This window comes from Sphaeramia orbicularis, chromosome 24, assembly GCF_902148855.1.
Source record: "Sphaeramia orbicularis chromosome 24, fSphaOr1.1, whole genome shotgun sequence".
Lineage (NCBI taxonomy): Eukaryota > Metazoa > Chordata > Actinopteri > Kurtiformes > Apogonidae > Sphaeramia > Sphaeramia orbicularis.
This window is the reverse complement of record NC_043979.1, coordinates 3,265,662-3,292,704: the sequence shown is the minus strand read 5'-3', so window position 1 is coordinate 3,292,704 and position 27,043 is coordinate 3,265,662. Positions and strand designations below refer to the sequence as shown.

General features: G+C 38.8%; 1 protein-coding gene across 1 annotated transcript in view; it reads right to left on the bottom strand.

The window, feature by feature from the left end:
• The window catches only part of enah (ENAH actin regulator), a 175,063-nt gene that overhangs the window by 64,594 nt on the left and 83,426 nt on the right, over window positions 1-27,043 (bottom strand). The window contains exon 4 of the mRNA XM_030128560.1: window positions 12,366-12,438. Coding sequence (XP_029984420.1) covers window positions 12,366-12,438 — 73 coding nt within the window. The remainder of the gene's footprint in view (window positions 1-12,365; window positions 12,439-27,043) is intronic.

Here is a 27,043-nt window from a genome sequence, read left to right as displayed (position 1 = left end):
TGAAATGCTAAGATAAGATAAATCTTTATTGTCATTGCACAGGCATGCTTTGTACAGGGTACAATGAAACTGGAGTACTGCTCCCCATGGTTCAAAAAACAATACAAAAAAACTAACAACAAAGACAACACAAGATTGGAAAGAGAACCAAATTCAACAGCAGATATGAGACCTAGAAGCAGACAAGTGAAGTGGACAGGAAGTGAGAGTCTAGTAGGACCTGTTGGAAATGTGCACTCATGTTGAACTGAGTACGGTGACGGCCTGAACATGCTGTTTCCATGCTGGGCTGTGAGCTGCGATCTCCTCCTCTAACACACACACACACACACACACACACACACGGACACATGGACACACACACACACACACACGGACACACACACACACACACACGGACACACACACACACACACACACACATGGACACACACACACACACACACACACACACACACACACACACACACACACACACCATGAAGCCAGCCGCCTCTATCACATACTCACAAAAGGCTTGAATCTATCACACTATGCTTCAATTACCTACGTCTGTTATTGAACATGCTGAGGTTTCACTGTCCTCTGTAATTTCCAATCATAATGGATGACTGTGACCAGTGTGACACTCTCTGTGTTAAGGACACTGTTAAAGACAGTGTTACTTAATGGAATGGAAGAGGCTGACACCATGGAAATTGCTTTCACATCTTGATTATTCTTTCTCTCTTTTTCTCTGTCATTGATCTGTGGGCTCCTGTCATATCAAGGCACAGAATGCATTTAAAAATATAAAAAATATCCATCAGACTTACCACAGACTATGTCAAAGAGGTGAATGTAGGCACCATTTGTTTGGGGAAACAACTACTTTCATACCCTGAACTTGACATTTTGGATTTTTTTACCCCCAGCAGGAGGTATTGTGATAACTTTGCTTTGTTTGTTTGTTTGTTTGTTAGCAACTTTACGGGAAAACTATTCCACCCATCTTTACCAAATCTTCCCCACAGATAGGCCTAGGCCCTGGGACCAACCCATTAATTTTTGGGCCAAGTAGGCCAAAGTTCAAGGTCACCACAAGGTCACAACATCTACAATTTTCCTATCTGTCATCATTGAGCAATTTTCAAAAATTCATAAAAAATTCAAAACAACTCCAATTAGCCTCCAATTTGATCCACCTGTAGCTTAGAACAATATCTTGTATCTGGAACTAAATTGTCCACATCCACTGTGGAATGTGGACTCTGTGGACATTCACATTTTGGGCCCCTGGGCAAAGCAGACTATTGGGGCCCCTATGACAACTACTTACAGGAATAAAAACATAAATGGCCGATAAGATCAAACATATATTTATTTTAGTGGCAAAAACGATAGATTGTTTTAGAAACTCTGGTACTAAATTAAAAAATCTGTAAAAAAAAAAAAGATTGAAAAATTTTTGTACAAAATAAAATTTAAAAAAAATCTGTAAAATGATTACAAAATTTCAGTAAAAAATAATAAATTCTCCCAAAAATTATAGAACAATTCTCGTACAAAATAAACCAAATCTATATGAAAATAATGAAAAAAAAAATCAAGTAGAAAATCAAAAAATATTTTAAAATAACTGAAAAAAGCACAAAAAACGTACATTACCAATTAGTGAAGTAACTATACACCTTTGATGGGTATGTATCATATATGATACGTGGGGCATTGAAAGGTTAACAGACACAGGCCCAAGTGTTAAGACGGCCCTGGCATTAGGCTTAATGCTGGGTGTTCACAGAGGGATGCGTGTCCCATTAGTGTAATATTTCACAGTACCAAAACACCACAAAGCACCACAGATGCTAACTTTTCCCCTAAATGACGACAGACAGAAGCGTCCTATTGTTATGAGTTGAACATACTCTTCACTTCCATTCTTCCTTCAAGCACAATTTATGTCACTTTGTGTCGTTGCCACTTCGCCACAAGTGACAACTGTGCCAAATCTCAGGGGACGCTCCCAAAGTCTGGTGAATCTGTTGGCCAGCTGGACTCATTGGCTCGCCTGATTGGCTCAGAGAACCAGGAAATGTAGTCTGAATGGACGGGAGCCCAGATGGACCATATGGACCTACTCTAGTGAGGATCCAGGCCAAGTGAGCGACATATACACACACACATGCACACAATACATGTTTAATGTGTCCCCCTGACACAAGAGCCCATCCTGGTTCACAAAAAGTGGAGCTAACATATTGGTGTTAGAGCTGTGTGTGTGTGTGTGTGTGTGTGGGTGTGTGTGTTTTTATCCAGCGCTGTGTATCTGAATACCAGCGGATGATGTCGACATGTGCCTCTGACACATGTTTCATTACCAGCTGCGGGTGTTTTCATCTGCTGAGTGTTAAATACCAGCTGCTAAATGCTAATGGATAACATTCATGTCCTTTTTCCCCTCACCATTTCTCCATCCTCACTTTCATTCAGGACTATGCAGCACATTTTTCTCTCCTCCTCCCCAACATGCATGCACACCCCGACACATTCGCACTCTCTCGCTCCCACGCACCAAGCAGCTATTTATACCGCAGCCTATTATTTCCAGCTCATGTCTTTTTAATCTGAGGGTAGCACCCTGCATTTCTGAACAGGTGGTTTATCCGAGCTCTCTCTCTCTCTCTCTCTCTCGCCCTCTGCCGTCCTCTCACATATGGATATTTTCATCAATCCATCAATCATCTTGGAAGTGTCATAACCAGCCTCCTGTAGCTCTTATTCATCCATCCATGTCCCAAAGAAAAAGAGGAAGATGGAAGGAGATGAAAAGATGAGCAGGGGCTATTATAGCAGTGGCAAAAAGTACACATTATGCGCTGAAGCAGACATACAGAGGTATTAAAAGACAAAATAGAAGACAGAATTACAAGTTTAAACTTAGCAAAAGTGAAAAAGTATGAAGGTGAAAAGTTAGCCTTTGACAGACATTTCTGGTGAGTGTTTATATGCAAAGCAGACCTAAGGTCATGTTAAAATAATGTGAAAACTACTTAACCATTCTAACTGAATTCAAGATTCAAAGACTTTCTATTGTTAATTCATTAGATGCACAGGACATACAGAGAATTGAGATATAGTTACTCTCACACCTTGTTATTAAATGCAAAATACAACATAACGCATTGAAACTACGCATTTCGTCTTGTTGCATCTTTTATGTCATGTTTCTCTCGTTACATTTGTTGTTCCCAGTGTTTAGTCTTTATATTAACCCAGTCTTAGTCTTTCTACAGCCAAAGAAGGACTACTACTACAACAGTGACTAGACAAGATCAGTGCCACCATTAAATAAAAAAAGTTAGACTACCATGCAAACTGCTAAATACAAACAACAGGAAAAACCAGAGCCTCAAAATGAAACTGAAATTCAAGCAGGAGTCCATGTAAACATAATGTCATGCACATTAATATAATTATGAAAAGAGCTGATGGTATAAGGGTCTTCTGGGGGCAGTACCAGGAGTGCTATATACCCAGTAGATGGTGAGTAAGACCATTCTCACATGATAAAAAATCTTAAAACTCTTTTCTAGGATCCAACAACAGTAGTGTTTTTAACTTATTGCTAGTCAGCTTGTTAAAAAAACAGCTAATGTTGGCATGCCTCTGTCTAACACTGCCATTGGCTCACCTATAAATGGATAAAGATCTATACCGTATGTCCCAGAAAAAATTACAATTGGATTTTCTGCAATGATAACTTTAAAAGTAGTAAATCAATCAAAATGCAATTTCAGGGCATGAAACTATAACTTATTACCTACATCTTGCAGAAAACCCCCATTCGATTTGTTTCAGTGGTCATGGAGAAATGTGGATCCGTGTAAAACACGTCAGAAGTCCCTTCCCTCCAAGTTTTGTAAGGAGATGTTGTCCATTGTGTTCATGCCGCACAAATACAAAGTTGTTCATTGTGTTCTCGCACAAAAATATCTCTTTTGAAAAAGTGACTACTTGTTTATTTTCATTTTCAACTATTTGTTAGTTGCCCCGTCAGTTGTGAGCAAAATATTTTCATTCACATGGACGCCAAAAAGCATCCAAGTGCCAAACTTGGAAGAAATGAACCCATGACATACTTTACACAGATCCACATTTCTCTGTGACCACTGAGCCAAATTAAAAGGAGTTTTCTGCAAGATGTAGGAAACAAGTGATAGTTTCATACCCTGAAATAGCATTTAGATTGTTTAATCATTTTGAAAATTATCAATGCAGAAAGTTCCATTGTAATTTTTTTTGGGACGTACGGTATAATAATGAGGTGGCGCTCTTGCAGACGGAAAAGCAACCAGTTCTTCGAAGTTTTGCAAGTTGAAGTAAATCTAATCTAACCTGATGCTAGCACCAGCCCAGAACTAGTACTGAATTATTCATAAAATAAACACTATGATTTAAAAAAAACAAACACAAAAAAACCCAACTTGCCAATTAGTCAATATAAACATAAAAGTACACATGCATTTGCCAAAACAAACTGAATGACTACGTAAAAATCTAAAGTAACACAATAATAGAAAAACAAAGCATAGAAAAGACACTTTGAAATTAACTCTGGGAGGTAAACAGTGGTGAGAAAAGGAAATGTAGTCCTGAGGAAAATATGATGGAACTACAGGACCATTTGGAATGTCCAGCCTTTCATAAATCAGTGATTTCAGTGTTTACCTCCTGACCAACACAGGAGGTGGAGGACCCACTGACACATGTGGACACTGTGGGATGAGCTGCTCCACTCATTCACCGGTTGCTTGTCTTGCTTAATGAGGCATAGAGGATAGAGGAGAACTCTTCTGTCCATTCATCTGTATTTACAATTCTGCCTCCTTTTCAGGAAACATGGATCAGTGTGACACACACACATTCCTCATGGATTCCTGACAAGTGTTGGTACTAAATGGTGTAAGACAGAGTCAAAACATTAGCTGTCAGTGAGGCTGAACTGTGCTTTAATGTAATCAGATTAGTAGGAAACATGAGTTTTCTTCCCCATTATACTACTGCGCTTGATTAGTCAGTCTTTGGTCCAATCAAAAGAGGTGGTTATGGTCTGGATCAAACAGAACAGTGGTTTGGTTCATATGTGGTGTGAAAAGTATAGACTGTACAAAATTAGTGAATGGAGGATCGATGATGTCAGCCATGTTGTTTTGAAACCAGTAGCCTGTGATTTGGTCGTCACCATTTTTGGTGTCTTGAAGTCAGAAGTGATTATATTTGGATAAAGGGGGTGGGGCATCAGGAGCTATAGGAATCAGACATGAGCTAATGCTAAGTGCTAGCTCACTAACTCAGTAAAATAGGAAATTTCATCAAGTACTGCATGACAGTCATTTTACAGTCTTGTTATTGGAGCCTGTTAGTTCAACTACAGTAGATCCATCTGTCAGGGAAAAATGTGTTTTATTAAATACAATGAAACTTAAAAGCCTGACCAGCTAGATTTCAAAGGCTTTTGTTTGACCTGAGATCTGAGTAAAATGTTTAAAAAAGGACAACCATATCACCAGATCTTGTTAGAGTATAAAACAGATAAGTCAGGAATGAGTCTGGGGGAGAAAAAAAAGTTTAAGTATTTTTGAAGTAAAATGTCAGTCTATGGAACCAGGGCTGAGCAAAACCCAACGGCTGTCAGCTGGTTTACAATTTTCACATACATCTGCAGTGGCCTCAGTTTGGGGTCAGGGTCCTTCACACTTAATGAAAACACTTTTGATGCAGGTTTGGTTTGGAGTTACTCTCCATTTACAGGAAGTTCTGCAAAGATGGCAGCACCAAAAACAAAAGAAGAAAACAAATGGAAGATGGAGGAAGTTGAATGGGCTAAATAACAACATGCTAATGTCAGACACATGTCGTCTATAAAGGCCAATAATAGTACATTATACACAGTACATGATGACGACAGGACATAGTCATCTACCAAAACTGCAGTGTAAACACAAAACAAAATGGATCAAATGTAGAAAATTATATAAATAAGGGTGGATTCACACCTGTAAAGTCCTGGTTCGCTTATTTTGTTCAGATTGAATGCAGACTTTATTTTTTTTTTATTTGGGTTGGATTGCACTCTCATTGCACTTTTTGCTGGTGGACCAAAGTTTGTAAACAGAACCACACGTGATGAAGTGCTCTGGCGTTGGACAGAAAAGTCGGGGGTGGGGTGAATCAGAGACGGCAGGTGTTGATGAAAACAAACCTGAAGGTCCTACGTACAGTTGTCATTTTCAAAATATGTATTCTATTTTTACAGACACAAATTCATGAAAATAATATTATCTGTCCAGAACAGCTCATTCAGAGCCAGTTTGTCTGTTTTACATGTCATTCTGCATCAGCGAAGACGTGCTGATTGATGGCTTCTTCTGATCAGACGTGCCCCGTGTGCCCTAAACCACAACATGCTAGCAGTAAGAAGATGACGTATCAGGTATGAGGCACAACATTATGAGTTAAAAACAAGTATAACATTAAATAAATACACGGCTACGGTGGCTCGTCAAGCACAAAAAGGTGCATGGTTCCATGGTTTGTTTTGGCTCAAGGCCGGTTATATTTACACCAGAAGTGAACCAGCCCAGACTCCGATTGGACCATTGTTTGGTTTGGTTGAGTTTGCATGTTTGTATTCACGCCAAAAAAAAAAGTTCAGACTTTCCAGGGAAACGGACTCTGGTCCATTTTAAATGAACCAAACAAAGTAGGTCTGAATACACCTTAAATAACCTAGGTTTGGACTAGGAATGTTAACAATTAATCGACTATCAATTAAGTGCCAATAAGAATTTGCTTGATTAAATTATTAATTGTCGGTTTATTGCCCTTTTCAAAGGTGGGATTTGTGGTGTTAACAGTAGGGGGCACCACGGCCCTAACTAGGCTTCATCGCTGAAGTTGAATAACGCTGGGGCTGGGATAGCCAGTCATCGAACCGGATCATGGCGTTGGTGAGTTAGAATCGCATGTGTCATATTTGTGGGAGCGGTACACCCCCGCCTAAATACATGCACAAATGTGGGGTCGGTATCAGATCGGAGCATTTTAGTGGGGGATGGTCTAGTCCACGGTCATCTGGACTATCTGGTCAGTGAGACAGAAGTTGAAAACATCCTCCAGGCTCTTGATCTGGTCCACAGGTATGTCCCACATTATGTCCTGCAGTCACCCTGGTGGCCACGGGAAAATAGCGGGGGGATCTTGCTCCATCATGTCAGTGATGCAAAGTCAGAAATGCCCATTCCTTCTAAACTGCCCCTCTTCAGATCCATTTATTTTATTGAATTTCTCTGCAGAATGTATTTAGTTCTACTCCATAAATGTCATCGTCTGTTCTGTATGCAATGGTTCAATAAATCAATCATTACGGAATATAACATCCTTTTTTCATTAAGCATATAAACAATATCTAGCTTTTATTCTTACAGACCCTATCGAAAGAGAAATTCAGGTTCTGAGGAAAATCGCCGCTTATCAAATAATCGTTAATCAATTGATAAGGTCAACCAGCTAATGATTAATGGATTAATTGATAATTTGCATCCTTAGTTTGGACTTTCAGGTGTGAAAATGACCTTAGTTAGTCCAAAAGCATGTGCTGATTTGGTCCAGCAAAAACCACCACATCATTTATGTTACTAATTAAAATCTGATTTTCTTTAACAAGCTTGTATGAAATCATAATTTTCCACAGATGTTAGTGTGCAGATGAGGTGTTCCCATAAATAATCAACAAAACTGAGTGGATTTGTGTCTGTTGTGTTCTGATGAGATGTGAAACAGCTGTGTTCTGCTCCAGAGGAACCTGAATGTTAATGGACCAACAGCCGCTCAAATCTTAGTGTGTTTTCTTTCCTTTTAAAGAAACACAAAGCTCTTTAACTCATTCCTCTACGACTCCCGCCACTGCCCACACATCCCTGTCTTCACACTCCAACCGGGCTGATACTGGCCTCTGTATCAGCAGATGACCTCAGCCACTGATCCACTCACTGCCTGTCTGTCACCCACCGCTAAATATGGAGCATGACCGGAACCGAGGCCACAGAGGGGAGGGGGTCAGGAGGAGGAGGAGGAGGAGGAAGACAAATGAAGGCACACAGACAAAAGGGAGAAAGTAGGGAGGGAAGGAGGAGGAAATTAGTAAAAGAGAAAGAAAAAAAAAAGGAAGGGGGGGCTGTCAACCACGGCCATCTGAGTCTGTAGAATTCCTGGCAGCTCCGAGTCCACCTCAGAGAGATTTAGAAGCCCTGACTCACACAGGAAGAATGCTTTACTACTCAGGTCTGAATGTGTGAAGAACAGTGTGAGGAACAGAGACGCAGACTGTGTGTTAAAGGCCTGACACAATGAACGTGTTATTTGAAAACAAACCATATTTCAGCCTTAGTCTGTCAGAGGAATCTGACCTTTCACCGCTGCAGCGTTAGTGGCAACATGGAGCTTCCAACAGGTCACCATAGGACACGACAAACATAGAAAGCTCGTCACCACGTATTTGTGTTGATGGAAAACGAGCTTCATGATTACTTTATTTCAAAAGTGATCATTTTGATTTATTCTGGGGACTTGCTTCTAGTATTCATGCAATCGATCCTTTATCATTCTGATTTTACATTCTCTTTTGGATGACAAGAAAAAAAAGGCAACATATCAAGTATCTTAATAGAAGTGAAGATCAGCTTCTGGTCTTTGAATCTATACCAGATGGATAAACAGCACTCTTCCCAAACATACTGACTCATATTATGTATGAGCTTATATGGTGATTCATCTTGTCCAGTATCTCATTTTAGTGAATTGACGACATTATTCCTCACACGGTAACTTCAAAGAGCATTTAATAACACGGATGTGCATCAACAATTCAATAAGGCTTTACAGTAAAATGTAGTGGTTAACTGATAGTGGTATAGCTCAATTAATTACTGATATTTGCCTCCAATCAACTGGCAAACTAAACATGTAAGTCACAGAAATAGATCTTTGAATTAATGAATGAATGCATTTTTTATATAGTTTGGCTGTTTTTCCTTCTGTTCCCGAAAGGCCCCATCAGTAAACATCTAACTCACAGTAATAGATCTTTGAATGAATGATGAACTTGATCAACAAATCAGGTCTAGCATAGTTATGACTGAATTTTTCTGGACATGAGACTAAGGTACTTACTAAGGGTGAATTCACACCTGGAAAGTCCTTTGATTCACTTATTTGGTTCAGATTAAATGCAGACTTTATTTTTTTTCATTTGGGTTGGATTACATTTGCACTTTTTGCTAGTGGACCAAAATTTGTAAACAGAAGCATGCATGTGACAAACTGTGCTCGCATTGGACAAAAAAGTTTGGAGCGAGGTGTTGATGGAAATAAACATGGGGTTGTACGTGACCATAGACCAACTGTCAGTGAGACATTCAGTCTCCTCAGTGGCTCCACGTCTGTCCACGGCTCATGGTTTTGCTGTTAGCTCTGGCTACCCATACGACTCAGCTACTTCCACTTTTGTTGATTACCCACAATGCCATGCGGCTATGGTGGCTCATCAAGCACAAAAAGGCGGATGGTTCCTTGGTTTGTTTCAGCTCGAGGCCGGCTATATTCACAACAGAAGTGAACCGGCCCAGAGTCCGTTTGGAAATGGACTAAGACCACCTAGAAGAGGTGGCCTTAGTCCGCTTGTTTGGTTCAAATCAGAGTTTGCATGTTTGTATTCTTAAAAAACCGTCCAGACTTGAAGGGGAAACAAACACTGGTCTGTTTTAAACAAACCAAACAAAGTAGGTCTGAATACACCCAAAGGTAAGAAAGGCTGACATGTTAAATTGCGGTAAGGTTAACATAACGGGTTCCACAAATGAAGACGACCTGAAAAATAGAACCAATGTCCCTGTATGTCAGCGTCATGTTCTAGTCAGAATCAATCCCCAGTTGAATGTGTGAGGTTGTCAGGTTCTGTCTCCATGTTCCAGTCCTGTGGTCTGGATGCAGATCAATCTAACACTAGAAGTGGGCGGTACTTTCACTGGAGGAGAACTGAATTCATTCAATCAAAGTCCAGATATGACTTTTATCAGTGATCAATAGGAACTATATTGATATCTCTAACCATTTACATATTATAAACAATCCCAAATATGGACCATTAGAAGGAAAGGAACATTTTTAATACTTCAAAAATCAAAGTACCTCAAAACTGTGAGTAAACTTTGGAGACATTATCCCAAGGAAGATATTGTAAAATTTGGAATGAATCTGAGCAGTAGTTTAGTTAAAAAGTAGATGTTTGAAGAAATTGCTAATGACGACAGACACAGCACCACAACAGCTCATAACCATCAGCTGGTGAGATAAAATCCTGTCTATAAATGATAAAAACTCATATTTTAACCATATTAAGTCAACCTTTTGTAAAATAAGTGTAAGAATAAAATTTGTCTGCTATACTTGATACTAAAATGAGATCTTTTTGTCCCCTCTCCTCTGCATGGTGTCATTTTGTTCACATAGGGTTTCAAAGTAAATGTGTCTGTGGTTCCAACTCTGCATAAGATAATATGTACGAGCAATTCAGTCCAATTAGATCCTTGAATGAGCTTTATGGTGAACAGGTAGACTTTGGCGCACGGCTGGCCTCCATTATGACACCTCTGTGTGTGTGTACATACATGTGTTTTCCGGTATTTCCAGAGTCTTAATACCTGAGGGAGAGACTGGACTTGGAAGGAGGAGAAAAACACTCCAGATATGTGGAAGTTCATGTAGAACCACAATGATAAAAATCTGATTTATATGAAAACCAGGCTTACGCTGTCGGAAGCTGACAGCAAGGGTATATCCCTGAAATCCCCCCAATCCTCGGCTATATATAAATCTATCCATAATAATTGTTAGATGATCAATATGAACTTAATTTGGCTACATCGACCTGATAATGGCAGAATAATCATCAGAGAACCAATTTTCCCACAAAACTCCACCTGGTGAAAATGACCCCATATGAACGCTGGATGGTAGACAGAACACGGACATTTGGAAGACCATCAATATGAACCACATTATATCTCAATCGGCCTATTATTGCTTGATTTATGTCCAAAAAACTAAAGCACTCCCATTTGGATGACTTAAAACACTCACAGAAAAGCTGAAATTGATAAGGTTCTTCCACTAGGGGTCCACTATGTTCTGGGGCACCGCTAGCAGAAGGATAGCTTAATGTTGGCTAATAAATGTTAAGAATAATTCAAAGGGTAGGCCAAATAAGCTTTTAGCTTCAGCCTATTCCCTTTTTGGTCACACTACCAAGATGGATGCTTTTGGGGTTTTTTTTGAGGGGTTTTTATATTATTTTCTCCCGTTTTGCTATCACATTGGTGTTACATCGATGAACCCTGTATTGTACTGACTGTGTTTCACGACCAAAAATAAACAAACAAACAATTGTGGGCCCCATGAAAGCTAAACAACGTGGGCCCTTTATAAGATTCAGTATCTTACTGATTTGTTGGAACTGGGGTATGTATGTAGGGTACGTGTAGGGCAGCGTTATATACGTGGGGGTGTGGTCCATAACTAACGTAACTAACGCTGGTGTGAAGCGAAAGTGAAACTTAACATGCTTTCAACGTCCGACTTCTGTTCCTCTATTATCCACCAGACTTTCACATAATTTTTTCTGTTCTGTTGGGTTTCTGTAAATTGGCTTAGAGTCTGATTTTGACCAACTCTATACATAAAGTGTCATGAGATAACTTTTTTGTTGTGATCTGGCACTATATAAATAAAATTTGATTGAGTGATTTGATTTGTTTTGCCTTTAAGTCGCTTTGGAAAAAAAGCATCTTCCAAATGCATAAATATAAACATAATTTTCACAACTTCTAACCTGTATCCACTGGACCCCCTCCACTGCTGTATGGGCCCCCCAGAAATGCTGGGCCCCATGAATTTGTCATGTTTACACCCCCCCCCCCCCCTTATGATGCCCCAGCCTATGTTGGTTATCAAGGGAGAAGAAATCCAACCAAATCTGTCCTAGTTATTGCCAAAACACCAACGAGATCTGGCATCGGCGGTCGGGGTAAAACCATTATACCCCTGAAACTTGATTTCTAGGATATAAATATTTTGTGATCTTTCTTTTTTCACATAAAACTGTCTGATCTTCCTTTTGTCCTCAGTGAAATCCTTATATCTATCATCTGTGATGCTTGATGGGTGTTTATTACAGAGTGAGAGCTTAAATAAATGTACCAAAACTCTTTAATTGTTTTCACCATCGTTAAGAAAAGAGTTTAATCCGTAAAGGTGTGTGTGCTCGGTACCTTCTCTGTAGGTCCAACTCTTCTGGGGTGGGGCCATTCTGAACCTGGGGGCCCTGTCTGGGCAGTGTGGGGCCTGTAGAGGGGGACACAAACACACAAAAACAGCTGCTTTTAGACATTTAGCAGAAACACACACAAAGCCCTGCCTACAGTCAAAGCAGCAGCGTTTCCACAAAGAGTCTTCATGTACCAGAAAAAACAAAGAAACTTTTAAAAAACCTAAAACATCTTCAGCAGGAGGCTCACTGAACAAACCATTTAGTAACTTAGGATGTATTATTATATCCAACAGTATAGAATAAAATGAACGCCAACATTTCTCAGCTGCAATGTCTACATTTTTATGAGTTAAATGTTCTATTTCAGATTTATTGATTGCACACTTTGAGTAATTAAACAATAAATACACTCTTAGTTGACCTCTTGTAATATGCAAAGGTTGTAATCTCTACTTCGTGAAATTAGTAGCAAAAATCCTACAACTACAGCACACTGCACATCCAATAAAAGCCCTCAACATAATCAATACCCTGTGACTGAATTAATTAGTCAGAGGATTTCACTTAAAGGTACACTACTGTGTTGCCGAGTAAAATAATCACATAACTGCCTATAAATAATAACAACTCCAAATCTGACTCTGTTTTAGTGCAAAAAAAAAATCCCCAAAACATTAAATTATGAAAATATTAACATTTACGAACTATCCAAACAAAATGATGTGAATAACCTGAAAAAAACTGATATTTCTGAACAAAAATATTAACAATATTACGTCAGAACTTATCATTTATACATCATGTGCATTACAGATCAGATCTACAAAGGCACAAAACATTCAGTACCAGGCAGAATATTGGTCCAATTGCAATTAATTTTCCTTAGACATTTCCGGTTGTTCATATTTGTTCAGGTTATTCACATTTTATTGTTAAAGGACAGTTTGTTTGCTGTTATTTTACTTGAGATCATATTGGTCTGTATGTGGAACCTAAACTAAAACCAGTTCAACATCCTTGACTGTTCACATCTTCAGTGTAATTTTTGCACTTTCAAATCCATCCCACGGGCCAGATTGGACCCACTGGGCCGCATGTTTGACATCCTTGCTCTAGTACACATGATCAAATAACTTGAAGCTGTGAAACAATAATCACATCCTTTCCTTTAGCAAAAGTGCCAACACCACGTCTATGTACATGTTTCTTTGTGTTCATCTGAGTTCAGACGACCATGACTCCGACTGTCAGAGGGGGGTTTGTTAACTGAGGGTCAATTTACAGCAAATGAATGATTTATATTCTACTACTATACTGTTGGCTGTTTCTGTGGGTGGAACATCCTGCTCTGAATTTGTATTAATCTGTGAGTCTCTACACCAGGGGGGTCAAACTCATTTTAGTTCAGGTTCCACACTCAGCCCTATATGATCTGAAGTGGCTCAGACCAGTAAAATAATAACATAATAATATGTATGTAGCATAACCATAATATGACCAATAATAATAATGCCAACCCCAAACTTGTCTTGTGAAAAAAGTAAATATATATTATGAGAATGTTTGTGTCTAAAAACTATCCTGCAAAAAATGTGAATAACAGGAACAAAGATGAACAAATTAAAATGTATCTAGAAAAGTAAGTGCATGTCTCAGCTTCTCATTAATACATGTGTATTACAACTAGGGGTGTAAGAAAACATCGGTTCTGCAATATATCACAATATTTCATTTCACAATACTGTATCGATATTAAAAAGTACTGTGTTGATATTTTTAGGTATTTATTCAAATGTAGATATTCATTTTTGTTTTTTTGTTTTTCTTTTTGTTTATATTTTATTTATCATTATTTAACACTCTTATTAAATAATGTTAGTTCCTTTGTTGGAATTGAACTAAAATAATGTTCTGATGTTAATTCTGAACTAATAGAATATGAACATTTAAACAGGATCTTAAACTGTAACATCTGTAAAACAGAATTTAATTTTTAATAAAGGAAAATTTTGTTATATAACATTAGATCCTGTTGTGATCAAATAAAAATGTGTTTAATATTTGTGCAGATCTCTGGTGTAATTCAATTCTTCAAGGAAATAATCATTTAAAAAAAAGAAACAAACAAAAAATTGCCTTTTAACAGTATCTTGATATATTGTGATATATCACATCCTGATTCTAGTGTTGTGATTTGTATCGTATCGCCAAATTCTTGCCAATACACAGCCCTAATTACAACCAGTGCTTGAGTTGAGGAGGGGTGGCCATCCACCCTGAAATATAAACAGTCAAAATCATCCCCCCTTTCTATCCCTTATGTCATTTTATCAGTGAATGTGGTTTTACTGCCGTTTCAACATTTAGGGTGTTTCGCTCATATTGAATAAAACACTGTGGGTGAGAGAACACACACACATGCAAAGACACAACAGGATTTATGATTTTATCATTATTATTATTCTTTCATTGATGCCAGTAAGCATCACACCAGCATGTGCAGGTGCAATTTCAGCCCCATGGCCCAGCGACCAGGAGGACAAAGCTCTGAGGGACTTCTGGTTTTCAACAAAGTCACAGAATAATGTTACAGATAAGTCAAGGGTCTGGAACCTCAGTCAGTTCTTTTATTAGCCCACAACAGTCAAAGCCAAAGGGAGAAGTTCATGATAGAACAACACAGCTAAAGTTTACGTTTGGAGCTTACATTTTCTGTCTAACTAACAACTTCATAAGCATTAATGTAACATTAGGTTAGGCTTGACGTTTAGAGGCCGTTTACATGTAGCCAGTTATCTGGCAAAACAGATTTTTCTCTGCGTTGTGCCTATCATTTACATGACAATGAGAGCCGCACCCACTGAAAACAAAGGTTTCTGAAAACTGTGGCCAAAGTGGAGATTTTGGGTAATCTCCATTTTCCTGTTTGGGTGTATTCAGACAAAAAGAAATTGACAGGCAGTGCACAGAGCCCTTGAATAACTAGTAGGACTCGTATTCCACAGCTCTGGCTGCTCACTATGAGGAGGACAGCTGACTGGTCTTTTTGCACTGTGATTGGCTACCTGGGCCTAAGCTTCTCGCTGCCCCGCCTTCTTATATATACAGTTGGGTGTAAAAGAAGATTTTTCTCTGGGGGGGTCTAAATATGAGACCGGGCTGCTCAGTAAAATAGATAACTTTAGTTGAGTCTCCTCCCCCCCTCTACACCGTCATCAGCACAAATGATCTGTCCCCATATGATCAACTCCACCATCCCCCTGGGGCTTTTTTTTTTTTTTTCCAACTTGAGTACTGGCATAACAACGAGGACCCAGAGACACACTGACATCTCTGTCTAATTGCCACTGGCTAATGAGCTAATGCTGCCTCAGAACCTGAGCGGGTCCAGATGGACCGATGTGGTGTTCCGTCCCCCTCTGCATCTAAAACACACTCAGTGGAGGCTGGTGTGGACTGTAAAGTCAGACACATACAGGGGCAGAATGTGAGCAGCGGCCCGGCCACTGCTCCTGAATACCAACAGCCTCACACACATTCCCCCCACTTAACACCTTCATTGGTATTGGCATTAGACACTTTTCCAGCAGCAGAAAGAAACAGACTTTGTCCCTTCACAGTCAATATATTAACAGCAGTAGAACATCAACCCAACGGCCAGGATTCACTGTTACAGCCATTCTGTCCTTTGATGAATCTACCAGTGGAGGGGTGGAAATGGGACAGATTTTAGGTACTTGTACTTCAGTGTTTCCATTTTACACCTCACCTCCATCTCAATTCAGGTCAAGAAATGTCAAGTCAATTCATTTTATTGCCATTTTCTAAACACAACAAAACAGAAAAGCATTACTGGAACAGCAGGCAACATGAATATCAGAGAAAATAAAAAGAGCAGGTGAGATCTCAGGAATAAATACACATGAAAGCAAATATTTTACTTGTGACCCCTCTATATTTATCCAATTTCACCGCTAAATGTCACATAATATTGCACATTGAACTTTTAATGCATTACACCTCAACTAAACTTGTGGGACTAAATAAAACTGACAGTATTTATTTGATTTTAATCCTCTTCTTGTCCATCATGTTTTTTAATATATCCAGGAAAAGCTGGACTTTTATTCAATGTACCAGCATTCTCATTTGTACCGAACCGTTTCTGTCCGGGGCCTTCGATACAATACAGAGGTGTACTGAATGAACACATGCAGCCTATGTGAAGAACGCAAACACTGGGGAAACAGACTGGACACAAGCAGAACCCATGTGCAGGGTTTCACCTATATACACTCTCAGCGCCGCTGCAAAAAAACCCAAAACAAAACACTTTCTTCTGAGGCTGGGGCGCCGGTAGGGGGGGGTAAACATGACAACAGAGAGTATAACAGAGGCACAGAAGCTGGGTCGGACATTCGAAGCCTGTTAAGTTTCAGTTTTCAGTGGTTACAGAGCACACCTCCCACTTGTGTCCTTCACTGGACCAAAAACGTACCGAACCGAAGTTTTTCTGTACCGTTACACCCGTAAACAGCGTATTTTCTTTAGTCAACAGTTCTGTACGCAGACCCATGACTGATGCTCAGTCACTACAAATGTCCTTTTTGATGCATGAACCATCCACAAAGAAACACCTGACACCAACAGCTCCTGATAGAGGAGGAAACATCAGCTTTGCCATCACTAACAAAGTTTTGGAGAAAAATATCTGGTGTAATTCCAGGGACAGACTCTAGTAGAACACTAAGAAAAAAACAAACTATTCCCATAGACTTCCACTTAAAATCTCTAATAGAATTAATAATAATAATAATAACTTTATTTATATAGCACCTTTAAAAACTGAGTTTACAAAGTGCTTTGACAGACAAAGCAAAAGTGCAAAACAGCAGAATAAAAACATAGCAAACAACACAATAAAAGAGATAAATACAGCAAACACAAAATCATGACTACCTTTGAATGTATTATAGTGGAGAGGGCAGAAATAACATTACATGATGCTGTCAAATGCTAAATGACGGAGTGGAATAAAGCAGCATCATGTATGTCAATATAAATGAATAACCAAAACAGGGTAAAATTAAATATTCAACATTAAAAACATTAAAGAGACAACATCACATGAAGGTAAGTCTATAAAATGCATTTTAAGAAGTGATTTAAAAGATGTCACTGATTCCGCCAGCCTTATCTCCTTGGGCAGACCGTTCCAAAGTCGAGGGGCTCTGATGGAAAAGGCTCTGTCACCTTTCGATTTAAACCTCGACTTTGAAACAGCCAGGAGCCCTCTGCCCCCCCGAGGATCTAAGGCTGCGTACTGGCTCATAATTGACTAGCATATCCATTATGTAGCTAGGGGCCAGGCCCATTCGGGCTATAAAAGTGATCAATAAAATCTTAAAATTAATTGTAAAACGCACAGGAAACCAGTGAAGTGAAGCTAGGACTGGGGTGATGTGATGTTGTCTGTTAAAACCAGTGAGAAGCCTAGCTGCTGCGTTCTGGACCAGTTGGAGGCGGGACAATGATTTTTGGGTAATACCGGACAGGGGTAAGTTACAGTAATCCAGTCTGCTGAATATGAACGAGTGGATAACTGTTTCCAAGTCAGAGTGTGGGACTATTGGTTTGATTCTTGAAATTGTTTGGAGAATTAAGCACATTTACAGACCAAAGAAGTTTTATTCAATAAAAATTATTTATTTTAAAGGTTAAAAAATGGTAGTAACTGAGGAATAACTACTGACTTAGTAGGAGTGGAAAGTGTCTACAAACACAGATGTGTAGAAGTTCACTCCACATCATGAAGGTACTTGAGACGTCTGGTTGAGAATTTAGTGGATTTGAAGAACAGGTCACCAGTCACTCACAGTGGTCACATCACAGTGAACAAAGGATTTCTCTGTAGTTCTGTCTCTGATCATTCTCCAAATCATCTGGTCTCATTACCATCCTGATGGTTTCCTCCTTGTATCGGCTTAATTCAATAGTGTTTCACTTCAGCCGAGTCTGCGGGCACTTGATCTCGTCAGAATAAGGCTGGGTGTAATTGCTGACATGGTCTCTCGTCTCCATCTTCCGCTGCCTGTGGCTGTAATTGTGTTACTGTCTGCTCTAATAGAGCTTATGTGCTAATGACAGAATGCAGACAGCAGCCTCACGCAGCTTCAGCCGCCAAAAGCTGCTCACAAGGAAATTCTAATGATCACATTTACAGCTCGCATCAATTTAAAGCCCATTTTCTTATTAAAGGCAGCTTTTTATGACTCCATCTGCTAACGTTTTCACTGTGAGGAATTTGACTTTCCTTAAGTTTTTAGTGCCACAAAAATAGTAGGCAGAGCATGGCTTCTGACATTCAGTCAATGTCGCGTCTCCTCTCCAGAGATCGGATTGATTTAATCAGCCGAGACAACAGCACTTAGGGTTGGTCTGCTTCCAATAACACAATGTGAGGATGGAGACAGAGGGTGAAGGCGAAAGGAAAAGCGGAGCTAAAGAGGTGAAGCCGACTGTTCACAGACAAAAGCAGACGGAAGAATGAGGAAGTTCAGTTGGAGATCACTATGAGCTCTGAAGAGCACCTGAGGGAGGGAGGATGTGCACTAAATCCTGTCTATAGTAAGACCAAAGTGGTCCAGAGGTAAAATAAAAATAACAATTCAAACAGTGGGAAAAAATGTTGTTGTCAGAGCTGGGTGAATGAATGTTTAGAAATACTGTGCTGATTTATCTTGGGGATCAGCTGCTATGATCGCTGAAAAATTATTTCATATGGCAACAATTATGGGTTTCATCATGTATGAGCCAGTTTATTAGGATTTATGTTTTCATCTTGTTTTGTCTTTTACGAATAATACAAAACTAGAAAAGCACTCGGAGAGCGCAGACCTCTGCCAAGGCTGATCAGTGCCCCCCCCCCCCCCCCCCCGTGGGCCCCCCCACGCCAAGGAGGTTATGTTTTTGCCAGGGTTTGTTTGTTTGTTTGTCTGTCTGTTTGTCTGTCCGTTAGTGTGCAACATAACTCAAAAAGTTATGGACAGATTTTGATGAAATTTTCAGGGTTTGTTGGAAATGGGCCCCCCCACCCCCGATCACCACCAAAATTTAATCATTTCTTCCTTATCCCATTTCCAACAAACCCTGAAAATTTCATCAAAATCTGTCCATAACTTTTTGAGTTATGTTGCACACTAACGGACAGACAGACAAACAAACCCTGGTAAAAACATAACCTCCTTGGCGGAGGTAACTATTACCAACCTGCTGGCACCAAAACTTTATATTTGAAAGAAATAACAATTTGACATTTATTGTGGTAATTATCCATTTTTCATGATAACATTTTTTGGTGAAATGTCCAACTCTAGTGGATCTGAGGAATCTGCCTTTCCTTCAATATCCAGGAGGTGAGTGAATTAAGAGTCAAATGATTAGTGGAATATAATTATAGGTGCTTTTCTGTGGATATAATTAGGGATTACAAGTCAGAAAGTTGTATTTTCTTTACAAAAATATGGTGGATACATGGAAATTCATATAGGATATGTACAAGAAATAACAATTGTGTGTGTGTGTGTGTGTGAGTGTGTGTCAAGGTTATTATCGTTAACAAAATGACAAAAACTACAATTGTAGAAACATTTTCGTTAATTGGAAAAAAAACCCCATCAACTATAATTAAAAGAAAAAAAGATAGCTAACTGAAACTGTATTATGTGTTTACAAAACTAACTAAAATGTATAAAAATTATGGATAAAATTCCCATAGTTTTCATCTTTGTCAATGTCGGATTGATACGAAATCAGTTTATTTCCCTCAAGCAGTTTTAGCTGCTGGCACCATATGATATTTAACGGTCCGTCACTTCTCGTCACTTTTCATTTAGAGTCGTCTTCTGGTCCACACTCTACCTGGAAACATGGAGAATAACGTTGGGAGAAAGCAGCAGAGTCCTGTCTGGGATTTACTTGAATATGACGGAGAAGAAGAGAAAAGATATGTAAAAACTAAAACTAAACTAAAACTAAGCATTTAGAAAATAACGAAAACTAATAAAAACTAGCAAACCTGCTCTAAAAACAAATTAAAACTAACTGAATTAGAGAAAAAAAGTCAAAATTAAATAAAACTAAACTATAATGAAAAATCCAAAACTACTATAACCTTGCTCCTGACAGGTTTTTTGTTTCCTGTTTATAAGTAAACTTTGAACCAGTCTGTCACATTTGTACTTAACAGTTTACTGGTAATGTTAAAGAAGAAGAACAGCAATGTGATGCATCTGGTTTTCATTCTTAAACTTTGAAGATTAATCCATTTCATGAGTCCTGAAGGTTGATTTTCAGTTATGGTTAAAACAGAAGTGTGAGGTCAAAATGCAAATGAAATGGAACACTGTCTAGTTTCTGTGTTTAGCATGTGGCTAAATGATATCCTTAACCACACCAGTCCGACATGGGTCAAATTAAACCCTAACCCAAAAAATCAGTCACCAGTGACCAGACCATGTTACACAGTTTATGTAATACTTTATAGTAACACCCCAGGTTAGAGGTCTGTTTGTAAAATGTACAGCTTCCAAGCAAAATGTATACGTTTGTTGAAATATCTCCAAATGACTGAATATTGAATTTTATCATCTTTAATTGCAAATGGAAACAAACCGGGCCTTGTGCATCACGACTGAGTTGATTACCCAGCTCCAAAAACATGTATAAACATGTAAAAGTCCTACAGCTGTTAAACTTTCTTAAACTTTAGATGGCTGAGTGTCTGAGCCCTAAAGTTTTCCAAAAGTGGGTCTAAAACCGACCTGTGTTAAAATCATTGTGTTTTTATGCCACTTTTGTCATTTTGTTATGTTAAAAATAGTCATTTGTGTTATATTTTGGTCCACAAAAGAAAGATTTCCTGTTTGAAATATTTGTAATTTTTAACAATTTTATAAAATCTTTAGAAATATTTTGAAAAATTGAAAAGAAGATAGATAGATAGATAGATAGATAGATAGATAGATAGATAGATAGATAGATAGATAGATAGATAGATAGATAGATAGATAGATAGATAGATAGATTTAAGTGCTCCATTATCAGTGAGCTCCATTGCCTCATTGAAACTATACACAAGCACCTTGTGTTTTTAAGATTCACATCTGTCATCAGTAATGACAGATGTGATGAAAGGTTTAACAAGTTTTTAGGTGGGGAAACCCAACCAGACAGACAGACAGACAGACAGACAGACAGACAGACAGACAGACAGACAGTATATAACAGCAATAGAACAATGTCAACATCCATTTTGTTTAGAGTGAGTCCTTTGGTTTTGCTGTAGAATGAATGAATGTAGAATGAATCAAAGATTCACATTAAATTCCACTGAAAATTAATGAGGGTCATTTTGACCCATTTATAGAAGGTTGGGGTAGTAGTAATACAAAAACTGCAATTTCATAAAATCTATAAAAGACAAGTAAAACATTTAAATGGCATGATGTCAATAACGTGTTTCTTCATAAATACCCGGAATATGAAACAATAACTACTTTTCATGACAAAGATATTGCAGGAAAACACTCTCCCCGCCCCTTCTGCATGTGAGGGTTAATGTAAAAGTACATCTTAGGAAAGTGAAATAACTGTAGTGTACCTACATGAAGACAGAGTCAGTGAAGGCCTCCTTTGGCAGCAAACGTAGCGCCACAGTCCATGTGGGGCCCCGTCTGACCCGTTGCCAGGCCTCAGTGCGACTACTATCACGCCGCCGGCCCCCCCATCACAATCCCCGGAGCTCACGTATAAAACCATAGCTGAGGCATTCCAATTTCCTGCGCTTCACCTCAGCATCGTCCTCACCGCTGGAGGTTTGTCAAACTGGCCCAGATGTGGTCGGAAGCTGAAGTTGATGATGTCGCTGAAATGACGGGTGTGGTTCTTTGTGGAGCTTCTTCAATAGATTATAATTGATAGAAACAAAAGGCAGAGGGAGGGAGAGGAGAGTGTGGGAGGGACGGATGAACATGAGAGAGAGAGAGAGAGAGAGAGAGAGAGAGAGAGAGAGAGAGAGAGAGAGAGAGAGAGAGAGAGAGAGAGAGAGAGAGAGGGAGCGACAGGATAGAGATGGAGAACGAGGATGAAACACAAAAAGACTGAGGAGACAGACGGCAGAGCGCTGAGGTGGTGGACGAGCGAGCTGCGTTCAGGATGTGAGTGGTGGGACTGTACCTGATGGGCTGGTCGGCCTGTTTGTACTTCCTGGATCCAATCTATTATTCATACGCTGGATACAGAGAAGGACACTGCCCTCAATATCATGACTAGTGTGTGTGTGTGGACAAATGTAGTGGCGCTAAAGCTGCACAGTCTGAGGTTTCATATAAATGTTTTCTACCTAAATTATTCATTCTGATGACAGGAGGAGACATCAAACTTAGTTGGAAAGAGGACAGATGGGCGCTGGGTTCATCTTAAAAACCAGAAGGAACGCATGCGGTAAAAACGTATGATGTTCTCTTGATTTCTCTTGGGTTAATTTGTTTCAGGTTTCATTTATCTGTGAAAAACACTCTGGTCCTGAATCATTTGGAAAGTCCCAAGCAGCTATTCTTAATAGCTTCCAAAAAAAAAAAAAAAACCAATAACAAGGAACTGGGGGAAGGCAACCTTTCCATCAAAGGACCAGTGGATCCTACAATATAATGCCCGTTCTGTGTTCGATCGATCGATGTTGCAGCACAGGACGGCGTTTGTACAGGTTTTCCTCAGCCTTCACAGGCCCGATTGCCACCAAATGAAAAGAAACATTACCTGACTTTCTATTAGGCACAATTTTATGTCCGTATTCAAATGTTGTGAGGTATGCTGGGTGATTTTAGCCTCTCTCTACTTTGGATTCTTCATCCCTGCCGCCATACTCCATTTTCAGAAATGAAACAATTAAAGTGTTAACACTGCAACAGTCAATATATGACAAATCACTATGTCAGTGAATCACTGTTTAAAGCAAAAATGATGCTAATAAATAGAAATGGTTTGGAAAACCTGAAATTGTAAACTAACAAATAGGTCTAATTATTTCTATAAAATTTACTTATACTTATCTCTATGAACAATCTTGTTGAACAATGCAAACAGGCAGTATTTACCTGCATATACTATAAATTGATGGTACTGAAATAAGCAAACTGCCTAAATGCATAATTGTGTCTTGAAAATATTCCTTAAATATCCACTCCCAAATAATGTGAACAAATAACATCACGACAATTTTTTACAAAATTGCTGCTGCTCTTGCTGTGTCCATTTACAATAATGTATAGGCACTTTTCACACACAACGGTACCACAGGTACAATGCCGCTAGTATCCAGAATAGAAGAAATATTTCTAATGGAAAACTCAACACAGACTGAGGCTGCAAGAACCAGAAGTGGATAAAAAGTGGAATAAATGGACTATATTTACACAAAATCAATAGACTGACTGTTCTACCCGAGCACAGTGTTTTCTTTGGTACTTATTTGTGCTCTCGTTTGTTCTTTTTTTTTATCTTTTTTACTTTATTAATTTTTTTTTGTTTCTTTTGTTTATTAGGGTCTCTTTTGTTTGTCTTTGTCTTTTTCTTTTTGGTTACTGTTACAGTTCTACATAAAACTAAATAAAGATCTAAGTTACAAAAAAAAAAAAAAAAGTCCTAAGCAGCACTGACATTTCACCACTGTCACTTTAAAATAAAGAGCAGAAAGCCTGATCCAGCTCCATCCTTGGCAACACAGACTGGAACACTTCATTCAAGTACAAGGTAGTTCATTTTACAGCTACCACTCATTCTGTTTCAGTATAATTACTGTCTATTTATGCCTACGAACCACCCTGCTGCCATTTGATTTCACACTTTAACTACTTATGTATGAACTGCACAAGGAAGTAGCTATATTTCAGCCACTGAGGAAAAAAATCCTGCAAGTCAAACTAATGAGAAATATTTTAAAAGCAATGGTTTAGTATCTTAAAAGGTGAAAGTTTGTAAAAAAAAAAAAAAAATAATAATAATAATAATAAAATAAAAATAAAAGGCTCGATTCTCAAAATATTGATCTAGTATCTTACAACAGCAAGGAACTATCCAAAAACAGATATCTTAAAATAAAGTTAAACTGTCTAAAATAGTAATTTTGCATCTCAAAATAACATGAAATTATTTAAATATTTAATATTACAAAATGATGAGTTGTCTTCTAAAAAATAAAGCCTCAGCATCGCAAAATAATATGAGATTCACTAAAAGTGATGAGTTAGCTTGACAGAATGTGAAACTGTGGAAAAATAATGACTTATGCCGCGTTTCCACTATGTGGAACCAGCTCTACTTGGCTCGGCTCGGCTCGACTCTGGTACCAGGTCCTATTCCTGGAGACCGTTTCCATTACAGGATACTACCGACTTTACAGTATCTGGTCGTCATAGCAATGTCATCCATGTCGTCTGCTCAGAGAGTTGCTGATAAACTCGCTTGTTTCGTGTTGCTCTATCAAGCTCATGCAGAATTTTTATGTCTGAACCTCCTAGACAAACCATGGTGTAGTTTTACAGGCTGTCATCGTGTGGATTAATCTACTGCTATATTTACTGTAAACTTCTGCATCTGTTTTTTGTAAAACGGTGGGTCACAGAGACGACTCTCTGACCAATCAGTGGTCTGCAGTGTTTCCACGTCACGTTTTAGTATCTGGTCCCCAGTCCTGGAACCTCGGCGGAGGCGATACCAAAAAAGTAATACCGGGTACCAGATTCCAGGTCCTTTTACAAAATGGAAATGCAAAAAGGCCGAGTCGAGTCAAGCCGATACCACGTAGTGGAAACGCAGCATTAGCATCACTGAATAATGAAACACGCAACTTCTTTAGAAATTTTTGTCAAAGTGAGAATTCAAATGTTCAATATTCACTGTGTTTGAAGATGAGATAAAATGAGATTAAAAAGAGAGATTAAAAAAAAAGGCTGTCACTATTTGGTATTATTGATTATTATGATTATTGATTTTGCTGTTTTTTAATTTATTCTTTTTTATTGTTTTTTTCCTTTTTACTTTCTTTTTTCCCCTTAATCTTCTTTCTATACTATTATTTAAAATCCTTTACTGATTTCTAGTTTCTGTATACTCACATCCTTTGACCCTTTTATTTATTAGACTGTCAATTTTGTTTTTATTCCCTCTTCTGTCTCCACTTGAATATGCCCAAGCTGTACAAAATAATCACAAATAATCACACACACACACACACACACACACACACACACACACACACACACACACACACACACACACACACACACACACACACACACACAAACTCCCCTGTAAATAACCTTTTTGCTTAATGCCTATGAATTGCTATGCCAAAAAAAAAGAGATTAAGGCAAAAGCACCAAAAGAGGACCTGAGTGGACAGACCTAAAGGACAGAGGACCACATCCTGCCATCAGAGCTGCCATCCATCTGTGTTTATATAAGCAAGGACTTGTCACCTGTATATAGTATACACATGTGTATCTACAGGGGTTGGACAAAATAATGGAAACACCTAACATTGTGGCATCATAGAAGGTGTTTCCATTATTTTGTCCAACCCCTGTATGTGTGTGTATATGTGTGTACATGTCCATCCACCACAGGGTTAGAGACAAACCAGTTAAAAAAAATGCTCACAAGATATAAATAATCTATGACAGTCAGATCCATATGCTTACAGTATCAGGAGTGGGTTCATTTTTAGAATGTGAGGCTCTGGTGGGAAACGAACCCAGTAACTCAACACACTCGACGCTAAAACACACGCTGGACAGTACAGAGAAAAATGTGCGGTAGATTCCAGCAGTCTTCACTCTGTCAAAGTCACCCTGAGTCTGAGATGAATGTCCACAACTGGGCTTCTGTAGACCACTGCACCGGCTCAGGTAGCACCACCACGGATCACACGGTGCCGATGATGTCATAGTGTCTGTTGTTGGGTAGGAATGACAGCGTCAACAGCCGCTGAATGTGATTGGCTGGAGCCAGGAGAGGCAAAGGACATTTAATATTGTACAGGATGTCTGTGATAATATCTCTTATCCACGTGTCAACTATATTTTTATTCAGTCCACATGTAGTCATGTTACTCCTCTAGTGTGAGGGAAGACATGGTTTTACATTAGAACAAAAAAGTCAATGAGCCTGATTACATGCACAGCAATACTCTGAACATTATCTGATTTCTGGAGTTATCCGATTATTAAAATGATCATGTAAACAGCCAGCATGTCCACGTGGGCCCCAGAAGGGTTACATTTGGGCTGCATATAAGGGTCCCATTTGGGTTTGTAAGCAGTTTCCATGGTGACCCCACATGCGTCTGCTAGGGCTGTGTATCAGCAAGAATCTGGCGATACGATACAAATCACAATACTAGGATCACGATACGATATATCACGATATATCATGATATATCATGATACTGTTAAAAAGACCATTTTTTGTCTCTTTTTTTGTTAAATGATTATTTCCTGGAAGGACTGAATTACAACAGAAATATGTGCAAATACTAAACACATTTTTATTTCAGAACAGAATCTAATGTTATATCACAAAATTTTTCTAATTCTCCTAGTTTCCAAAGGAACAACCATC